Below are 16,775 nucleotides of genomic sequence, written 5' to 3'. Positions count from 1 at the left end.
ATCTGTTTTAATGTCAGTTGACATGTTTGTTACATAAGTCTTGTACTAAATATGTAACACTTCTTAAATAAAGATAGTATTATTATTATGATGATGTACTTATAGCAACCCAAATAATTTGTGTCGACAACTTGTAAGTAACCTGTGAATTTATGTACTGTAAACATATATTTTTTATCTTTCCGAATGCGTCAGAGCTAAAAAGCATCCTCTGAAGTGAGAGGGTGATCACAATCTGTACATTGTTACAGTACGTTCCTGTTCTTAGAATACTGGTTTCAAAAAGTAAATGTTCAAAATAATACATCTCATAGCATGCATGTACGTCCGGTTTCGATGTCCCGATTCCGGACCTATAATTTGTATTTTAGTGTGCTTGTAGGTAAAATGATGAAACAGCATGTAACTTTCAACAGGTTTTGAACTGTTCACCTATTTGTCTATGAAAGTATTTGTTGGATTATTGAAGTGTTATGCAGTCAAAGTGAACGGTACGACGGCGACACTCCACTAAATTTCACCTCCATACCTATTTCGGCTTTTCCGCAGTTATACTGACGGAAGTCATTCCTTGAAGGAACTCTTTATTGTGGAATGCCACCTAGCGGATCCGCCTTATCGGAGTTTAACTCGTCCTGCAGGCTGTTGTTTGATCATTTGCTTGCATAATTGTATTCTGCTGGACGCACTGAAAACCTCTGTATAACAGGTAAAATTATAAAGACTACAGACCAACATACAAATAGTTTATAAGGTTATAATTCTTCACTACGAACTTCCGTTTAGAGTGGCGTTGTAGGTAAAATGTCACGCTGGTACAGTAGTGATCTGACGCCAATCATGTATTCGTAGGTTCGAGCCACACAGGGTGCAGCTCTCTCCACGTTTTGTTTTTTTCATAAATCATACAGTCAGCATTTTGATAATAAAAATGACACCAGACACTAAAGAAATAACACGTAATAGAAATAGTCGGTAAATAGCTCTTTAGAGCTAAATCACAGTATTGTGTTATAATATAACGTACCCAGTTATACTGAAAGTCTAAAACAAGATCAATATTAATAGTAGTCGCGTGCCCTTGTGAATTAATTGTCCGACTCTTAAATAAATATTATTTGATTTGTAATGCTTAATATATATATATTAGTCAGATCCCTATGCTCAAAAGAGTGACACACACAGGCATTTGTTTCTGTCAATAAAAATAGTCACGAAAATAAAGAACACCCTACTTTTTTTCCTCATGATTTTTTTTTAATTAACAGAAACAAATGCCTGTAGTGGCACACCATTATTTATACAGCATTAAAACCCCTTTCATCCAAGTGTGGCAGATTTTAATTGTACATAGGATTACGGTCGCCTTCTACCAATTCTATGCTTGAAACAAGGATTGGTCACGGGCACCACTATAACAGGAGTTGGAAAAATGCATGGCCAGATCTAGACCATGCAGGGTTCGAACCCGGGACCCTCCGAACTCTAGATGGACATGCTACCAATTGAGCTATAACTGGTCGCCGATTATCTACCCAATCCAGTTACGCTACACAGATATATGCTAAATGAGATTCATAATCATAAGTCCAAAGTTTATATTGTGTGGGGGAAATGTAAGGGTCGATGAAAGAATCAACTTCAGAAGTAGACTTTTTCAAGATTTAACACCTCAACCCCCATTTTCCCTATAAAGTGAAAATATACCCACCCGGCAGAGCCATGCAATCTTTTAAAGATTTTAGCTATATAGCTCTAATTTCCCAGTTTTTGGCATTCCTCAAATAAGATTTAACATTAAAATAAGATTAAATACCCTTGGGCAAGGGATGATTTGGCCACATGTACACCAAACTTATAGACATGACTCACTTAGCTCTTAATTGATATGACCAAATTAAAAGCTCATTTTCGTTCAAATCTATGCTTCTGTATCACATTAATTAAATATACATTTTTTGTGTGATCATAGATTTCTTTTTAATGTTGTTCTCAGCTGAACTTGGAGCTTATTATGATGTTAAAACGGCATTGATTGAACTAATTACTAATGATTCTTTACCTGCATTTAGAGAGGATGTCGAGCAATGCAGTGTGCAGTCATTGTGGCTGTACGGACATAGACAAGGACCCAGCCAGAGGAGATGCTGTCTGTACTAACTGTGGGTCTGTGTTGGAGGACCAGATTATTGTGTCAGAGGTCCAGTTTGAGGAACATGCCAGTGGAGGATCCTCTGTCATTGGACAGTTTGTGTCCAGTGATGGTAAGTTTCAGCAGTGCTATTTAACAGGGGATGTTGACATGTTAATTAAAAATTAATTAAAAATAGTTGCAGGGTTAAAACTAACACATACATGATGTATAGTAGCAAAATTCCTCAGTCACTCGCAAATTTCTGCAAGGGGTTTTTATGCCTCTGGAAATGTGATTTTTTTATATATATAATGTACCACGATGTTGTAGAAACACACCCATAGGGCCATAATGTGTCTCATTGATAGTTTGTCTTTCTCTGAGTATATGTTCTCCGTTTTTTTCCTCAGATTTTCATTCATATTATCTTTGATGAAAAGATTGTTAAAGTTTCAACCTTGGCAATTGTGATGTCAAATTTTTATGTTTCCAGGGATGAAGGCCCACTCTTTAGGCATAAGCTTTCCAAGGGGAATGAAGAGAGAATCTCGTACAGTCACTTTTGAAAATGGTGAGTCATCAAATTACATTAATACAAGATTTTGTGTTAACATTTAACTAATGATAATGTAACATTTGCCATTCGGGAGTAAAATGATCAGAAATATATATATGTATATATTTATCTTTGTATATATCACACTTACTNCCCTTGGTTTCATTAATGCGATGCATGCGTTCCATGATGTTGTATTGCACTCATTGATCTACCAGTTATGTTGAATGATTTCTCTTTTAATATCAATTACTCACAAATACTTCATATATTTCAATCATACAAACAACTGCTCATTCAATGTGTGACGGGCGTATTATATACCGCTCGCGGTAACCTTGTATTACAATGACATCATCCCATTGATAAGAACCATAAAGTAATGGAATTACATAACACGTAAAAAGGTGGAGGAAAATTGGCGACTGGTTATATAAAATTATCCATTGGAATTTTGTGCACTGTCTAATTACCTTTTCAACTTGTGTGAGAATTACTGACAAATAGCACGTTTCCAATCCAACATTCATGGTAATATTATTTCAGGAAGAAGAAGAATCCAGCAGCTTGGTGCTCAGTTAAAGCTGAATCAACATTGTATAGACACTGCCTTCAACTTCTACAAGATGGCGGTGGTCAAGCAGCTGACCCGTGGCCGTAAAACTGCCCATGTGACTGCAGCGTGTCTGTACCTAGTCTGTCGTACCGAGGGCACACCTCATATCCTTTCTTGAAATTTCAATCTGATAAATACTATAATATAAAATGGAATGAATCCCAAGTTATATATGTTTGGTTCTGATCTCTGGCACCAATTATAATATATTTACATTTGTATCCCAAAAAACATACAGTTCATTCCAATGCAGATGGATGATAGCAAACAAAAAGCTTTCTCTAGACTGATAAGTACACTGTGTTGTCTTTTAATGACAAAAGTAGGCTATGCTTGAAATTATGTCAGAGAACAGGAAAGTTATGTATAGGTTTTAACTTTGATCTCGTGTTAATGGTTTCTCAAAATCAGTTGATAATAGAAGATAAAAAAAATCCTGAAATTGGACTGATTTTGTCTGTAAAATTTAAAGACTGGGTTGTACACTTCTGCTTTTCATTTCATCAATGATAAAAGTAGCATGTGCTTGTTCAATTGATCAATTTAACTCCTTAACTTTTTTCCACATATGCTGCTTGATTTCAGCGACGTACTTCAGGTAATTTTAATTATGTTATATAGTAAAAAGTAACAGGTTAAGAAAGATAACACAAAATGCAGTACAATGTACTATTTGTTGTATAACACTGCACAAGTTAACCCATTCTGTGCAGTTCAGATTTTGTCAGTGTTGAAAAGCAAATATTACTACATTTTCCCATGACATCTTTAAATAAGAAGGAAATAAAATGGAAGATCCTTGTTCAGGTTTCCCTGCAAATTTCAACAAAGATGAAATGTTTATAGATATACAGTGTACTTTCAAATAAAACTAATTCAAAATAATCTTGATACAGTGTACATGTTATTTCAAATAAAACAACAATTTTGATACATTGTACTTTTAAATGAAACTAAAATAGTCTCCAAATTACTATGTAGAGTTTTTTCAAATTTTTAAGCAGAAGAATAAGCCTGTACTAGTGCAAGTGAATTAATGTGTGGTTGACTAAATTAATGTTTTAAAGTTAGTTTACTAAGTACATCAATTATAACCTCAGCTTTTTCATTTGCAGATAAATGTATATAGTCTCGGTAAAACCTACCTGCAGCTATCTCGTGAACTTTGCCTCAACATTCCAGCCATAGGTATGTCACTGTTGCCTCAGAAGGTATCAGATTTCTGTAGTCTCAGTAGGTATTTAAGTACTGTACTGTACCAATAATCATGAAATAATACAAAAACAACTTCTTAAGCAGTTCCTGTTGACCAGAGATACCTTACCAAATATGATCAAAATGTCTTTCAATACAATCCTTTTAATTTATAATAGTTAATTTTTCAAAAGAACCTAAATGTTGAATATACATGTACACACAAATGTATACCCACATAAAGTTTAGAATAAATATGAGGATCACCATGCGATAGTGACATTTTTAAAGCTTGATCCATTTTATGGAAGGCTTCTAATGTTGCCCATGTCTGTAGCAACACATTATGTCCCGATTCAGTGTCATTGTCCAAGTGACTTATTTTGGAAAAACTTTGTAAACTGCTAAATTATACCTCAGATGAGTGTGTATGTCACCGTACACTGGTAAATTATACCTCTGATGAGTATGTATGTCACCGTACACTGGTGAATTATGTCTCCGATGAGTGTATGTCACCGTACACTGGTAAATAATGCCTCTGATGAGTGTATGTCACCGTACACCAGTAAATTATGCCTCTGATGAATGTATGTCACCGTACACCAGTAAATTATACCTCTGATGAGTGTATGTCACCGTACACTGGTATATTATACCTCTGATGAGTGTATGTCACCGTACACTCGTAAATTATACCTCTGAGTGTATGTCACCGTACACCAGTAAATTATGCCTCTGATGAGTGTATGTCACCGTACACTGGTGAAGTATACCTCTGACTATATGTCACAGTTCCAAGATCAAGATCACTGGTGCTATTAATATAAAATCATCAACAAATGAAACGTCTTTATTACTCTTTACAAAAGTCAGAACACCTTGTCTGAGTTCATATTTCTTCAGTGTATTTGAACAAAAAATAACACTACAAACAAAATTTAAAACTTTTCAATTATCATTTATTAGATTATGATTAGGTAGCTTTTCTTTGAAATTTGTAGAAGTGATATCTTACCGTAAATAAAGGACATGTACATAAAGTTACTGTAGTCTGTATAGTACTACGACATCCTTTGTACTGAAGATCTTTGTAAGGGGTCATAGTGATCTTAGTATCTGTGTTTACCTGTCTAATTTAATATTGTTTTTTAAACAGAAATATTAAGGACAGGAACACAGCATGGGGTTTACCAATACACAAGGTTTTGAAAATGAATGTAAATAATATATTCATCAACTTGGATTAGATGACTCGCTAAACTAATGGACAAATTTCCATGAAATTTTAACATCAATTCATTGAACAAAATTGCCTAGATGAAGGTACAGTATGATCAATACATGACANTTTTCAATTCAGAAAATTGACATTTTCTGATAATGACTCATATACATATAACTGCAATTAGCTATATTTTTGCCATTTTACAGGGAGTTGGGGGTATTAGCCTGTGGTTTAAAGTTCTGTTGGTACCTTCCAATATTTCCCAAGAATTGTTTTGTTTCCACAAGAACTTGAGATTTATGTCAAAAAAGTCATCAGACCGGGTTATATCTACGATAACAGTATAAGTTACTGGATCTTTTTAAGAAATGATTGAACTTTCAATTTAGACATTAATTTCCCCGAGATCAAAATTGTTTCAAAAAACTTTTTCAAAATTGTATCAGTTATTTTTGAGACTTTTACCCGAAACATTATACCATGATATATTATTTATTGTAATAGTTTTAATACCAATATGTACGTAGTGCTTATTACGTATACCCACTTATATCATTTCAATTTCTGAAAATGCTACCAAATGTTCAGACCCGTTTTCCATATTGCACAAAACCTATGCTGATCAACAGCACTCATATATAAACATTCATCTTATTCATACACTTCATTGGTCCGAAATAACTGTCTCCCTTAAAAAAAAAATGATGGGGTGGAGATAATCAGTTCGAACTAACATTTAATATTATCATCCTTTGCCTCATGAATCATATTGTAATGTACAAGTACCAGGGTATGAATACATTTCTGTTGTACAGAACTTAACAACTCAAAATCTTGGCATGAAAGCATAAAAGTTCTAACATTTATTTTTGATGAGCAAGTCCTGGATCAGTCATGTCATGACATAAAATTAAAACTTCAATCAAAAGTTCTGAATGGATTTGTGTTGATGTTCCTTGGCCAACAGAAATGATCACCATAGAAAACATAGAAAACATGAAAAACATGAACTTGTTCTTGCAAAATGGCTGTTTCAGTATTTGTTAAAACCATGAAAATGTATCAAAGTAAAATACACACAACCCAGAAAGAAATGTTTTCTTTGTTGTTTTGAATGTCAAGACTGAATTGCATTATATCTGTGAAATTAATGATGGCATGAAACCCAGTTGCCTTGCAACATATTTTGATATTTCCTATTGTGCATCATGAAATACTTAATAACTTGTACACCTTCATGAATGTTGGAGAAAAATACAATTCAATCTTTAAATAAGTATGATTTTAATGAAATACGTACAAGCATATATATAGTGTTAAATTTACTGTAATCAAGAATTAAATGTTAAGGTACATGTACAATAACTTATAAATTGCAAGCACGAAATAACATGACTATAATCATAAATCAAATGCCCATTTTGTTAACAATATGAATTAACATATAAAAAGTAATAGAGGCCATTAAAGGGGACCTGAGGCAAATCAGGAGACTAAATGTGATAAATACACAGTAAAATCAGCTGTAATGCGATGGGGCACTAAAAAGATAATGCATAGATTTCACGTCTTGATGCTATCAGCAGTAGAAGATTATTTCAGGTATCTGTCCGCCTTGCACTCCTGTTCCATTAGTGCTGTCTGAAGAACACTGAAACTGAAATGTCACTTTGTCACATTGAACCTCAGCAAGGCCTTCTTGGCCGAAGTAGCTCAACTCTCCCCCGTCTAACACTGCACTAGCATTATAGAACTGGTCTGGCTCAATCTGTATGGGATTATCAAACATCACAGAGAATGTGTTGCTAGAACCATCGGAGAAGAATTTAGTGAAGCACTGGCCAAGTGTGGTACCATTTTTCTTGAGTTCCATTCTGACTGTATACTCTGCTGCACCACTACTCGAGCCGTAAAGACCAAACCCAGCAATGAAAATTCTCTGGTCAACTGCAAACTGTATGCTGTCGCATCTGCCCCTGTAACGCCACTGATTGCTACGATAGGCAGAGGACTGAAACCTGTGACATCGGTATGGTTTCAGACCTTTACGAGGTTTCAATGGAAAGTTCAGTTCAGGACGTTTTCTTGCTGAATAGTAAATGAAAATATCATTGCTTTCTTGTAATGTCATGATGCCAGACTGGGCAGGACCATTTGCATATTCGTTGAGCTTCATGGTGGGGATACGAATTAAGAACAGAGCATCCCCTAATACTTTACGTTTGTTTTCAGATGTAGGCTCAATTTCACAACGCCTACATTCAGAATCTGCCCAGCGACATGTTGCATTGAACACAGAAAGTTCTTTGGCATTAAGAGTTTCTCTACCAAGGACAGTTTTGAGGGTGCTAATGTCAATTTCACAAAACCCATCTGATTTTAATGCCTCTTCTGCCTGTGCATCAATCACCTCCCAACACCTATGCATTAGCTCTTGTTCTTCAAACAGACGTCCTTGGCTTAGCAAAACACAGGCATTGTGTGCACTAAGACTAGTTTCCAGGTATCGAACACATGCCCTGGCCAAATGAGGCACTAGATACTTCTTTGCTGCATACAATGTAGCAAGCACATTGTCTGGTTCAACTTTGGTTTCATCACAATATAAGTACCTGCAGAGTAAAAAAAAATAAAAAAAATATTACATGTGTCTGTCATATGCAATACTTTAGCCAACAACAAAACAAAAGTTTAACAGATTTACATTTATATACATAATTAGGTACAACTACTGGTAAATAATTATGGAAATTTTAATTATTTCTTCTAGTTCATTGGGAATTTTTGTGGAATGTTTTTGTCAAGTTCTGATCAAGTCAATGTGAAATTTGCTCTTCAAGTCCAAAGTAGCATATATATATCGAAGAGAAAAAAGTTCAAAACAAGTTTAGTCCCAGTGAAATTTAAGTCCGGTCTAGATCTGCTTTGCAGAAAGCAATTTCATTCAGAAATAACTAAATAGTGTTTTTTTCCATAAGAAGAAAGTCTTTTAGAAATGCATGGGACTTGGCTTATTCCCAAAGTTTATCTGAAATATATGAAGGAAAGGATAATTTCAATTTTTTCTATTTAAAGTATAACATCAATCAATTTGCTTTTAAGAAGGGGTAGTTAATACCTGGGAAGGACTTGCAACTGGTAATTTTATATAATATCCAATGTGTTACATAAATTACCTGAGGAGATTCAAAAATGCTGCAGGTTCCACATCTGGTATGTCGATTTCCAACTGTTTGTCCGACAATCCACCATAAAACATTGCAAAGAATACAGAGCTTCCAGTACCAAGAATATATTTATGAGCAGGAATCTTCTGGCAGCTGTGTTGTGGATTTCCCACATTGAAAAATATGTCTGCCATGAGGGGATTATTGAACATGACTGCATTTCTTTCTCTGACATTTGACATGTTAGCCTGCCAATTAAACTCCTCACTGGCCTTTGCATTGGGGAGGGATGGTGGAGGACTGCGGGGAAGCTGCCAGGGAGGTTCTGTCTGTCGAATCTGGCGTTGCACTGGCAACTTCCCTCCAAAGTTTTGTGGGACCTCTTGATTGACTTCTTCATCGGAGTACTCCCGGGAAGGCTTAGCAAACAGGCAGCTCTTGGGCTCAGTTTTCATTGGCTTATCCATCTGAAAATCAAGCAAACATATTAGATATCAAGATGGTTAGTAATATTGTGAGACACCAGTTTTTATTTTAATTTAAAAATGTTAAATTGTGCACTTAATAATGTATGCACTGGATGAGGACCTGTTCCTGTGCCCTTACCTTCTGTGTATAACTGCATGTGAACATATTCAAGTTTTTTATGTCATCTTTTGGGAAGTAAACGCAAACAGTTACCATATCTGCGAGAATGTTGAAGAAAATGAAGCAAAAACAAGTAAATGAAATGTATTTTACACAAAAAACTAAAATCTGGTCACCTGACGCTATATGTAAATGATTCATCTACAGTAGCGCCAACACCAGATCTAAACTTTTGACAGCCTATACGGTATACCTATAGCTACTAGCTGTGTAATAGGTTGGGCACAACGGCGCATATAGGTAATAATCCTGCACTTGGGTAACAGTTACTCATTTGAGTAACAATTGTACTACAGAAATGTTCTTTAACATTATGAACAAAAAAGTGTATCATTCTTTCAGCATAATCCAATAATAGTTGTTTAAATTCTTGTGAAAATAACAAATTGTATCACCTCCATTGCTGAGTGTGTTGTAGAGTAGATATACTTTATAAATAGCACACAGTAAGAAATCATGCTCATGATCACCTGTCACATTTGCAATGGATTCGGATGATACCATTGACTACACACCGAAGTCAATAAAGAACAAAGTCAGTGACATTGTTAGGCATTTTCACAAAAAGTTCGACATGATTAGAATTGATAACCTTTTGTGTACAAATGTACATTATTGTGTTATTTATTGGATTTAATTGAAAGAATTAGTGTTTTATTTCACTTAATCCTCCATTGCAATAATAAAATTGTTACTCAAATGGGTAACCGTCACCCAAATGCAGAATAGTTACCATATATGCGCCGTTGTTATTAATCAACCTGTGTAATTTATTTGCAAGCGGCGGTCACTGGTCGGCCGATTTTCTATTACATGTTGGACATAACTGGCAGTAAAAAAGTACCCGATGTTTGTGCTAAATCTATACCATCATAAGATGAAAATAGTCTCGTATTGAGCTCCGTGTAGTTTCATTTAACCATGTATATACATTACAGTAGGCCTACTATATATAGCCAAACAGTAACAAATTACTGAAACATTGCAACCACCGGCCGATCATTGAGCGGGGGCTATGCAACTTTTTTCGAGCGAGGTGTCGATTGTGGACATCGGATCGATGTATAAAGTCTTGGAAAAACGTATCACGGCTGCAATAACACCATCTTTACCTTTAGTTTCAGGATCGTGAAGAAATATCTTCGTGTCTAGACGGAAAACAACATTTTGTGTATAGAAAGTGACATATCCCAGAATGCATTTTATTCAAGGGCGATAACTAGCACAGCAGATGCCAATGGTTGCACTACAGGAAATAATGAAAAGCAATGATGGCACATACTAATTCACTGGTCTTTCGCTGTAAAATATATATTCAAAATTGCAGGATATAGGTACAACATGGGAGGGTGATGTGTCGCATCCTAAAAAGACCTCACTGTGACCTCAATTTGACCTTTACCTAAATCACTCAAATATTGGCTTCTGAAGCAGAACTCAGCTGCTGTTTCATGAATGGACATCAAACTTTGTATATAGGTACATCATGAGAAGGTCGCATGTCACATTATAGAACAAGGTCACATTGACCTTGACCTAAACTACTCCAATAATTGCTTCCAGAACAGTTCTCAGCTGCTGTTTTTCATGAATGGGCATCACTTTACTTTGTATGTACATCATTGGGAGCTAGCAGTAATATGTCACATCCTAGAAAATGGTTACATTGACCTAAATTTTACCTGTGACCTTGACCTCAAGTACTCAAATAACGACTTTCAGAGCAAATCTCAGCCACTGCTTAATATGAATTGGCATCCAACTTTGTATATCATTTAAATTTGAGGCAGTGTGTCACATTTAAAAACAAGGTCACATTGACCTAAATTTTACCTTTGACCTTGACCTCAGGTACTCACAAATTGTTTCTTGAGTATAACTCCGCCACTGTTTTATGAATAGGCAACCTTTGTGATATGTACATTATGGAAAGGCAGTGTGTCACATCCCAAAATGTTGTCACTGTGACCTCAATTTGACTTATGACCTTGACCTTAATTACTAAATTTTGTGTATCTCAGGTTTCGACAGCATACCTTGGCTATTTTACCATGAAAATTTGTAATGTGGAGAGTTGTATCAACAGTTCCTTGATTAACTGCATTTAAGAAAAATAAAGCTTCACTAAATCTGCCTGTCTGATGTTTTTTTCAAAAACATGACTTTTATATTCATATTAAGCTGTTCAATGTCATTTGTACATGCATTATATTTATAACTTTCTAAAACATCATCAAGGTAAAGGTAATCAAAATGTTATGTGGAAACCTGTATGCCCTCTGGCATGGTACTGAATGTGTCCACTTGTTTATTTTTGTCAAATTATCTTCAAAATCCCTTTTTAGAAAATCAGTTAGGAAAACTTGAGATGAACCTTACCTACTCATGTTCATCTTGGCCCCCCTTTGTGCCTCTACATGTGAGGGTATGGCTGTGTGGGCAAGGGGTTAATTGTATGTGTCAGGTTTTATCAGCTTACTGCAGCACAGAAACTGCAGGCAGGTGGAGTTGAATAACAAAGGTTAAATGTCTTTCTCAATGACACAAGTACATTAATCTGCTGCTGTATGTGGGAATCCAACCTTACAAGTTGACACACTACTAGCTCTGTATATACATTTTGATAATATCAGATGTGAACTGTCAAGGTCACATGATCTCTTAGTGTTTGTTTTGGCTTATGTCATATGATACATATATATTGTAATGCTCTGTGTGGTGTATTATTGTGTTTTTAATGAAACTATCAAATGTCCTGTCTACTTCTGGTGTAACTAATCATACAATGCTCTACTTGCCAGATCCTTGCCTGTACATACAGAGATTTGCACACAAATTAGAGTTTGAGGATAAGACCCACGATGTCTCTATGATAGCTCTACGACTTGTCCAGCGGATGAAAAGAGACTGGATGCATACAGGTCGCCGACCTTCGGGACTTTGTGGTGCAGGTACTTGATAATAATTACCAAACTTCAGAGATGTATTTCTTTAATACATTTAAAAAATATTATCTCAATGTTAAACTATTTGAATACTTTTTGGGTGTGTAAAATTTCTGCAGTACCATTTTTGTTTTTGTTGTGCCTGTCAAGGTAACGCCATATCCTAATATACATGATGTCTTTATTGATGTGTTCCCCAGCTTTACTAGTGGCAGCAAGAATGTCCAACTTTAACAGAAGTGTCAAAGATATCATTAAGGTTGTGAAAGTGTGTGACACAACAATCAGGAAAAGGTGAGATTTTGACAGTTATCTGTTTCCTTCTTTGACTTTTTTACCGTTTACTCTCATGAACTGGATGGTTTAACTTTACTGTTGTTGTCTTAATGTTTTGTTACAATGTATCTTGTCACATTTCCTGGTACAGTGTATACCCGACAAAAGACAAGACATTAATGGAAACTATATAAGCAGTAAAGATTGATGGCCCCAATATAACACATTTATGACTTGTTGCAGTTTTTAATTGTAAGAAATTCTTCAAATCAAGACTAATAAAGGAAAGTTATTAACTCAAGAAAAGATTTGAATGATAACTTACCTGGTGTCTGATTTGAAAAACGCATTTTTTCAATATTTTTACCCTTTCAGTAACTTTCGCTTGATATAGTGTATTACATGTATGTCACTGCTTATTTTTTTTTCTCTTATATTTAATGATGGATAACATAGTAACGACATAAACTGGCTTGTTCCTACAGACTTGCCGAGTTCCAAGACACCCCCTCTAGTCAGTTAACTATTGAAGAGTTCCAGAACATCGACCTGGAAGCTGAACATGATCCCCCATCCTTCACAGAAGGCAAGAAGCGAGCACAACAAGCTAAACTCAATGCACAGGTACTTGAATATATTTTAATGATGCATTGAAAATTACACACAGGGTAAATTGAATCTGCAATATAGCCTTACAATTTCTGATCAAGTATCACTACCTAAAAATCTTATAAACGTAAATTCAGCAATGTGCAAATTTGATGGCATTCTGGTTAAATATAAAAAAAATAGTAACATTAATTATTTTAAAAGACTAGTTAGTGATTTTGTATGCATTTACTTTCTAGCTGGAAGAAAAGAACAAGTTGAATGAACTGACATTTGAAGTATCCGAAATTCAGGAAGAGATTGAAAAGTCCTTACAACCACCAAAACCAAGGGGAATCTGGGCAGCTTATGCAAGTTGGTATAATATACACAACTGTAGTAACAATTGGGATCTTTTCATAAACATATCAGAACATTCAAAATATAGTGGTATATTAGAACTGAAATGATTTGAAAATGATGGAGATTATATTATCTTTGTTTTAAACATTCTTATACCAGTAAAGAAGTCATAAATTATATAATTTAGCACTCCTGCTGATAGGGAATTGAGAAAAAGTATACCTACTTTTACTCACTGCATGATCTTAAGAGGTGACCAATGGTATTGAGCATTCACCTAAGCGAGGAAGGTTATGGGTTCTGTCCCTAGACCAAGGCAAACTTTAGTCCTGAAATATTTCCTTTTAAATAATGACAAAAAAAAGATTTTATGCTAGGTTTAATTTGCAAGTTTAAGTTAAATGAAAATCATGTTCAAATTGAAATGATGTCCAGCTAACTATTGTAAAATGACTTCCTTCATTTTCAGAGCCAAGCACTCCATCTCCATCCACATCGGGGACTGATGAAATAGCCAAAGTGCAAAAATTTTTAGAGAAAGAAACTTTAGCAGGATGTGTAGATGAACAATCTTTGTCTTATGTTGGGGAATCTAGTACCAAGAATCCTGAGATTGATGCAGCTGCCTCAAGCTCATCATCAGCATCTTGTACCACTGGACCCACAGGCAAAGATTTGGGTATAACTGAAGTTGAAGTTGTCAAGGATTGTTTAATCGATGATGACACACCAGCTGATGGTTAGTAAACAGAGACATCTGGGACTCGTTGGTTTAAACAACAGAGTGATACACATGTTGTACTCTCAGGTAACAGGCTAATGGCACAAGTAACTAATTCTGATTTGTTTTTGTCTGTTGTTCTCCTTCGTGTGTTGTGTCGGTAAACTTTCCACTTTTCCTACTATATATACCTTTTGTCAATAAACGTATTGATGGAATTCATCCAAGCTATGCAGTAATCATCATAAAGGGAATGGGGGTATCAAATTATGTGTGTGTGGGATGGGGGGTCTTGATCCTACAGGGGTCAAAGTTAAAATTTTCATAAAATAAGAACTTCTTCAGATCAAGGAACAATCAAGTTATTCAAGCATGCCAGAGATTCAAAGTGTAGGGTCCTGATGCCTTGGGGAGCTTTGAGTTGACTTAATAATTGGTAGATGGTGCTAATAATAGAAGACACTAAGGTCTGTGGACCTCTAGTTGTATATGATAGATAAAAATGTTGCAGAGAGTACATGAGGGCTACTTAAAATAATTAGAAGAGCCTTCTTTTATGTACCAAGTGTAAACATGTGGAAAAATGTGATAAAATTTTACAATGTAATGTACCTTGATTTGTTTTAATCTGTATTTGTTTAACCCTTTCACCACTGTAGACCATAATGGACTCGTCCAGATCAATGTATGGTAGAGTCTACTAAAGTTACCTAGGGGTGAAAGGGTTAATATTAAGTATCATTACTTTCAATATTACCTCATCAATATTTTAGATATGTATCATTGTTTACGAATATTCAGTTTATGTGATTGTGAACATGAAACAACAAAAACAAATGTCTTTTTCTTTGTAGCATGTGATGGTACAACAGGAGAATTGGACCTTGCAGGAATAGATGAGGATGAGTTAGACAAGGTAATGGAGAGGACTAAATAGACGTGTCACCTATTTATGATCTATATCGTGTACCATAAGATTATTTAAGATAGTTAATGTCGACTTGTAAAGATACCAGTGTAGACCATTGTACAGCTACGGTAGGTAGGATAAGAATATTTTACATTGAATTTCAATATTTGAACAATATTAAATAGATGAATATCCTGTGTTAATATCTGTTGAGTAGGTTTGATTGGTTGTCATCTTGTTATTGATTACATTTATACAGAGAAATAATAATACTGTCAGCATCAACCAATATATGTATTAAGTTATTCTATAACTTAATCTTTGTTTAGATGCTGCTGAGTGAGGATGAAATAAAGATTAAAACTGACATTTGGATGAAAGAAAATGGTGAATTCCTGCAAGCTCAGAAAGGTGCTTAATATGAACAAATAGTGCTTTATACAAAATCAACATTGAGAGCTGTCAAAATGCAGTTAAAGTCAATATTGTCAAATAGCCTGTAAAAGAGTTTATTGTAGTAATTGTCCAGCTTAATGCATTTCAGTTATGGACATTTTTGATATGGAAACAGAACACTTAGTCTTGTTCAGTGTTGAAGAAAATGTTTGATTTCAGCATTTACTTACTGTGGAATGCATGCGTTTTTTTTTATGTAAAAATTATACCTTTAAGTGTGTGTTTGTTTATTCACTTAATTTTAGCGCAACAGGTTCGAAGGTCCAAGGTGAGCTTATGCCATACCGTGGCATCCGTCGTCTGTACGTCAACAATTTCTATAAACAACTTCTCCTTCTTAACCACTGATTTGAATTTAACTAAATTTGACTGGAAGCATCCCTAGGTGGTTGGGATTCAAAATTGTACAAATGGTGGGGCTGAGGGGTGGGGCTAAGAGGGGGCAATTTGGCTATATTGCTACTTCTACTTCTACTTCTAAATGGTACTGACCAACTTCAACAATTTGAAGATAAAATGTCAGACGAGGAGTGAAACATGGAAAGAGATTGTTTTTAAAAGATACGAGATGGTCTAATTTGCGTTTGAAAGGTGACGGTAGAGGGCTGATTTGAATAATTCCGTTGTGGGGCTCGAAATAATGTCAGGTGGGAGTTTATTCCACTCGGGTATAGTTCGAGGGAAGAATGATGCCTTTCTGGTCTGGGTTTTTGAGTGGGGAATTTGATACGAAAACTGGTGGTTTGTTCGGGATTTTCTAACTGTAGGGATTAATCTGTCTGATTTTACGATAGCGACTTTCTGGTTTACAATGTTATGAAGCATGGTCAGACGAGCATCTCTACGTCTATCTGCTAGAGGGCGCAGCTTTAGGTGGTCCAACATTTCTGACACACTGGAGGTACGATGGTTGTACCTGTGCTTATTGAGCACATAGCGCGCTGCCCTTCGCTGGACCATTTCCAACTTGTCA

The 16,775-nt window shown here is 35.4% G+C and overlaps 2 protein-coding genes across 2 annotated transcripts in view; one reads left to right on the top strand and one right to left on the bottom strand.

Annotated features, from left to right (window-relative positions):
• The first annotated feature begins 619 nt into the window (after positions 1-619).
• LOC110457031 (transcription factor IIIB 90 kDa subunit-like) overlaps positions 620-16,775 on the top strand; it is a 21,958-nt gene continuing 5,802 nt past the window's right edge. The window contains exons 1-13 of the mRNA XM_021508118.1: positions 620-709; positions 2,073-2,264; positions 2,628-2,705; positions 3,237-3,410; positions 3,873-3,904; positions 4,422-4,494; positions 12,345-12,494; positions 12,689-12,782; positions 13,250-13,388; positions 13,613-13,727; positions 14,185-14,454; positions 15,291-15,352; positions 15,676-15,757. Coding sequence (XP_021363793.1) covers positions 2,078-2,264; positions 2,628-2,705; positions 3,237-3,410; positions 3,873-3,904; positions 4,422-4,494; positions 12,345-12,494; positions 12,689-12,782; positions 13,250-13,388; positions 13,613-13,727; positions 14,185-14,454; positions 15,291-15,352; positions 15,676-15,757 — 1,456 coding nt within the window. The 5' untranslated portion in view covers positions 620-709; positions 2,073-2,077. The remainder of the gene's footprint in view (positions 710-2,072; positions 2,265-2,627; positions 2,706-3,236; positions 3,411-3,872; positions 3,905-4,421; positions 4,495-12,344; positions 12,495-12,688; positions 12,783-13,249; positions 13,389-13,612; positions 13,728-14,184; positions 14,455-15,290; positions 15,353-15,675; positions 15,758-16,775) is intronic.
• LOC110457032 (BTB/POZ domain-containing protein 6-B-like) lies at positions 5,890-10,962 on the bottom strand. Its single transcript, XM_021508119.1, has 3 exons — positions 10,656-10,962; positions 8,905-9,362; positions 5,890-8,340 (listed from the first exon to the last, which is right to left on the bottom strand). The coding sequence occupies exons 2-3, from the start codon at positions 9,360-9,362 to the stop codon at positions 7,308-7,310; spliced, it is 1,491 nt and encodes a 496-aa protein (XP_021363794.1). The 5' UTR covers positions 10,656-10,962; the 3' UTR covers positions 5,890-7,307.

The sequence above is a fragment of the Mizuhopecten yessoensis genome, unplaced genomic scaffold, assembly GCF_002113885.1.
Source record: "Mizuhopecten yessoensis strain PY_sf001 unplaced genomic scaffold, ASM211388v2 scaffold8995, whole genome shotgun sequence".
NCBI lineage: Eukaryota > Metazoa > Mollusca > Bivalvia > Pectinida > Pectinidae > Mizuhopecten > Mizuhopecten yessoensis.
The sequence above is the reverse complement of the archived record's forward strand: the minus strand, read 5'-3'. Positions and strand labels throughout refer to the sequence as shown.

Coding starts and splice junctions, on each gene's coding strand:
- LOC110457032 (XM_021508119.1), bottom strand. CDS start 9,362: ATGGATAAGCCAATGAAAACTGAGCCCAAGAGCTGCCTGTTTGCTAAG. Junction 8,341..8,904: donor GCATTTTTGAATCTCCTCAG/GTAATTTATGTA, acceptor TTTACTCTGCAG/GTACTTATATTGTGATGAAA.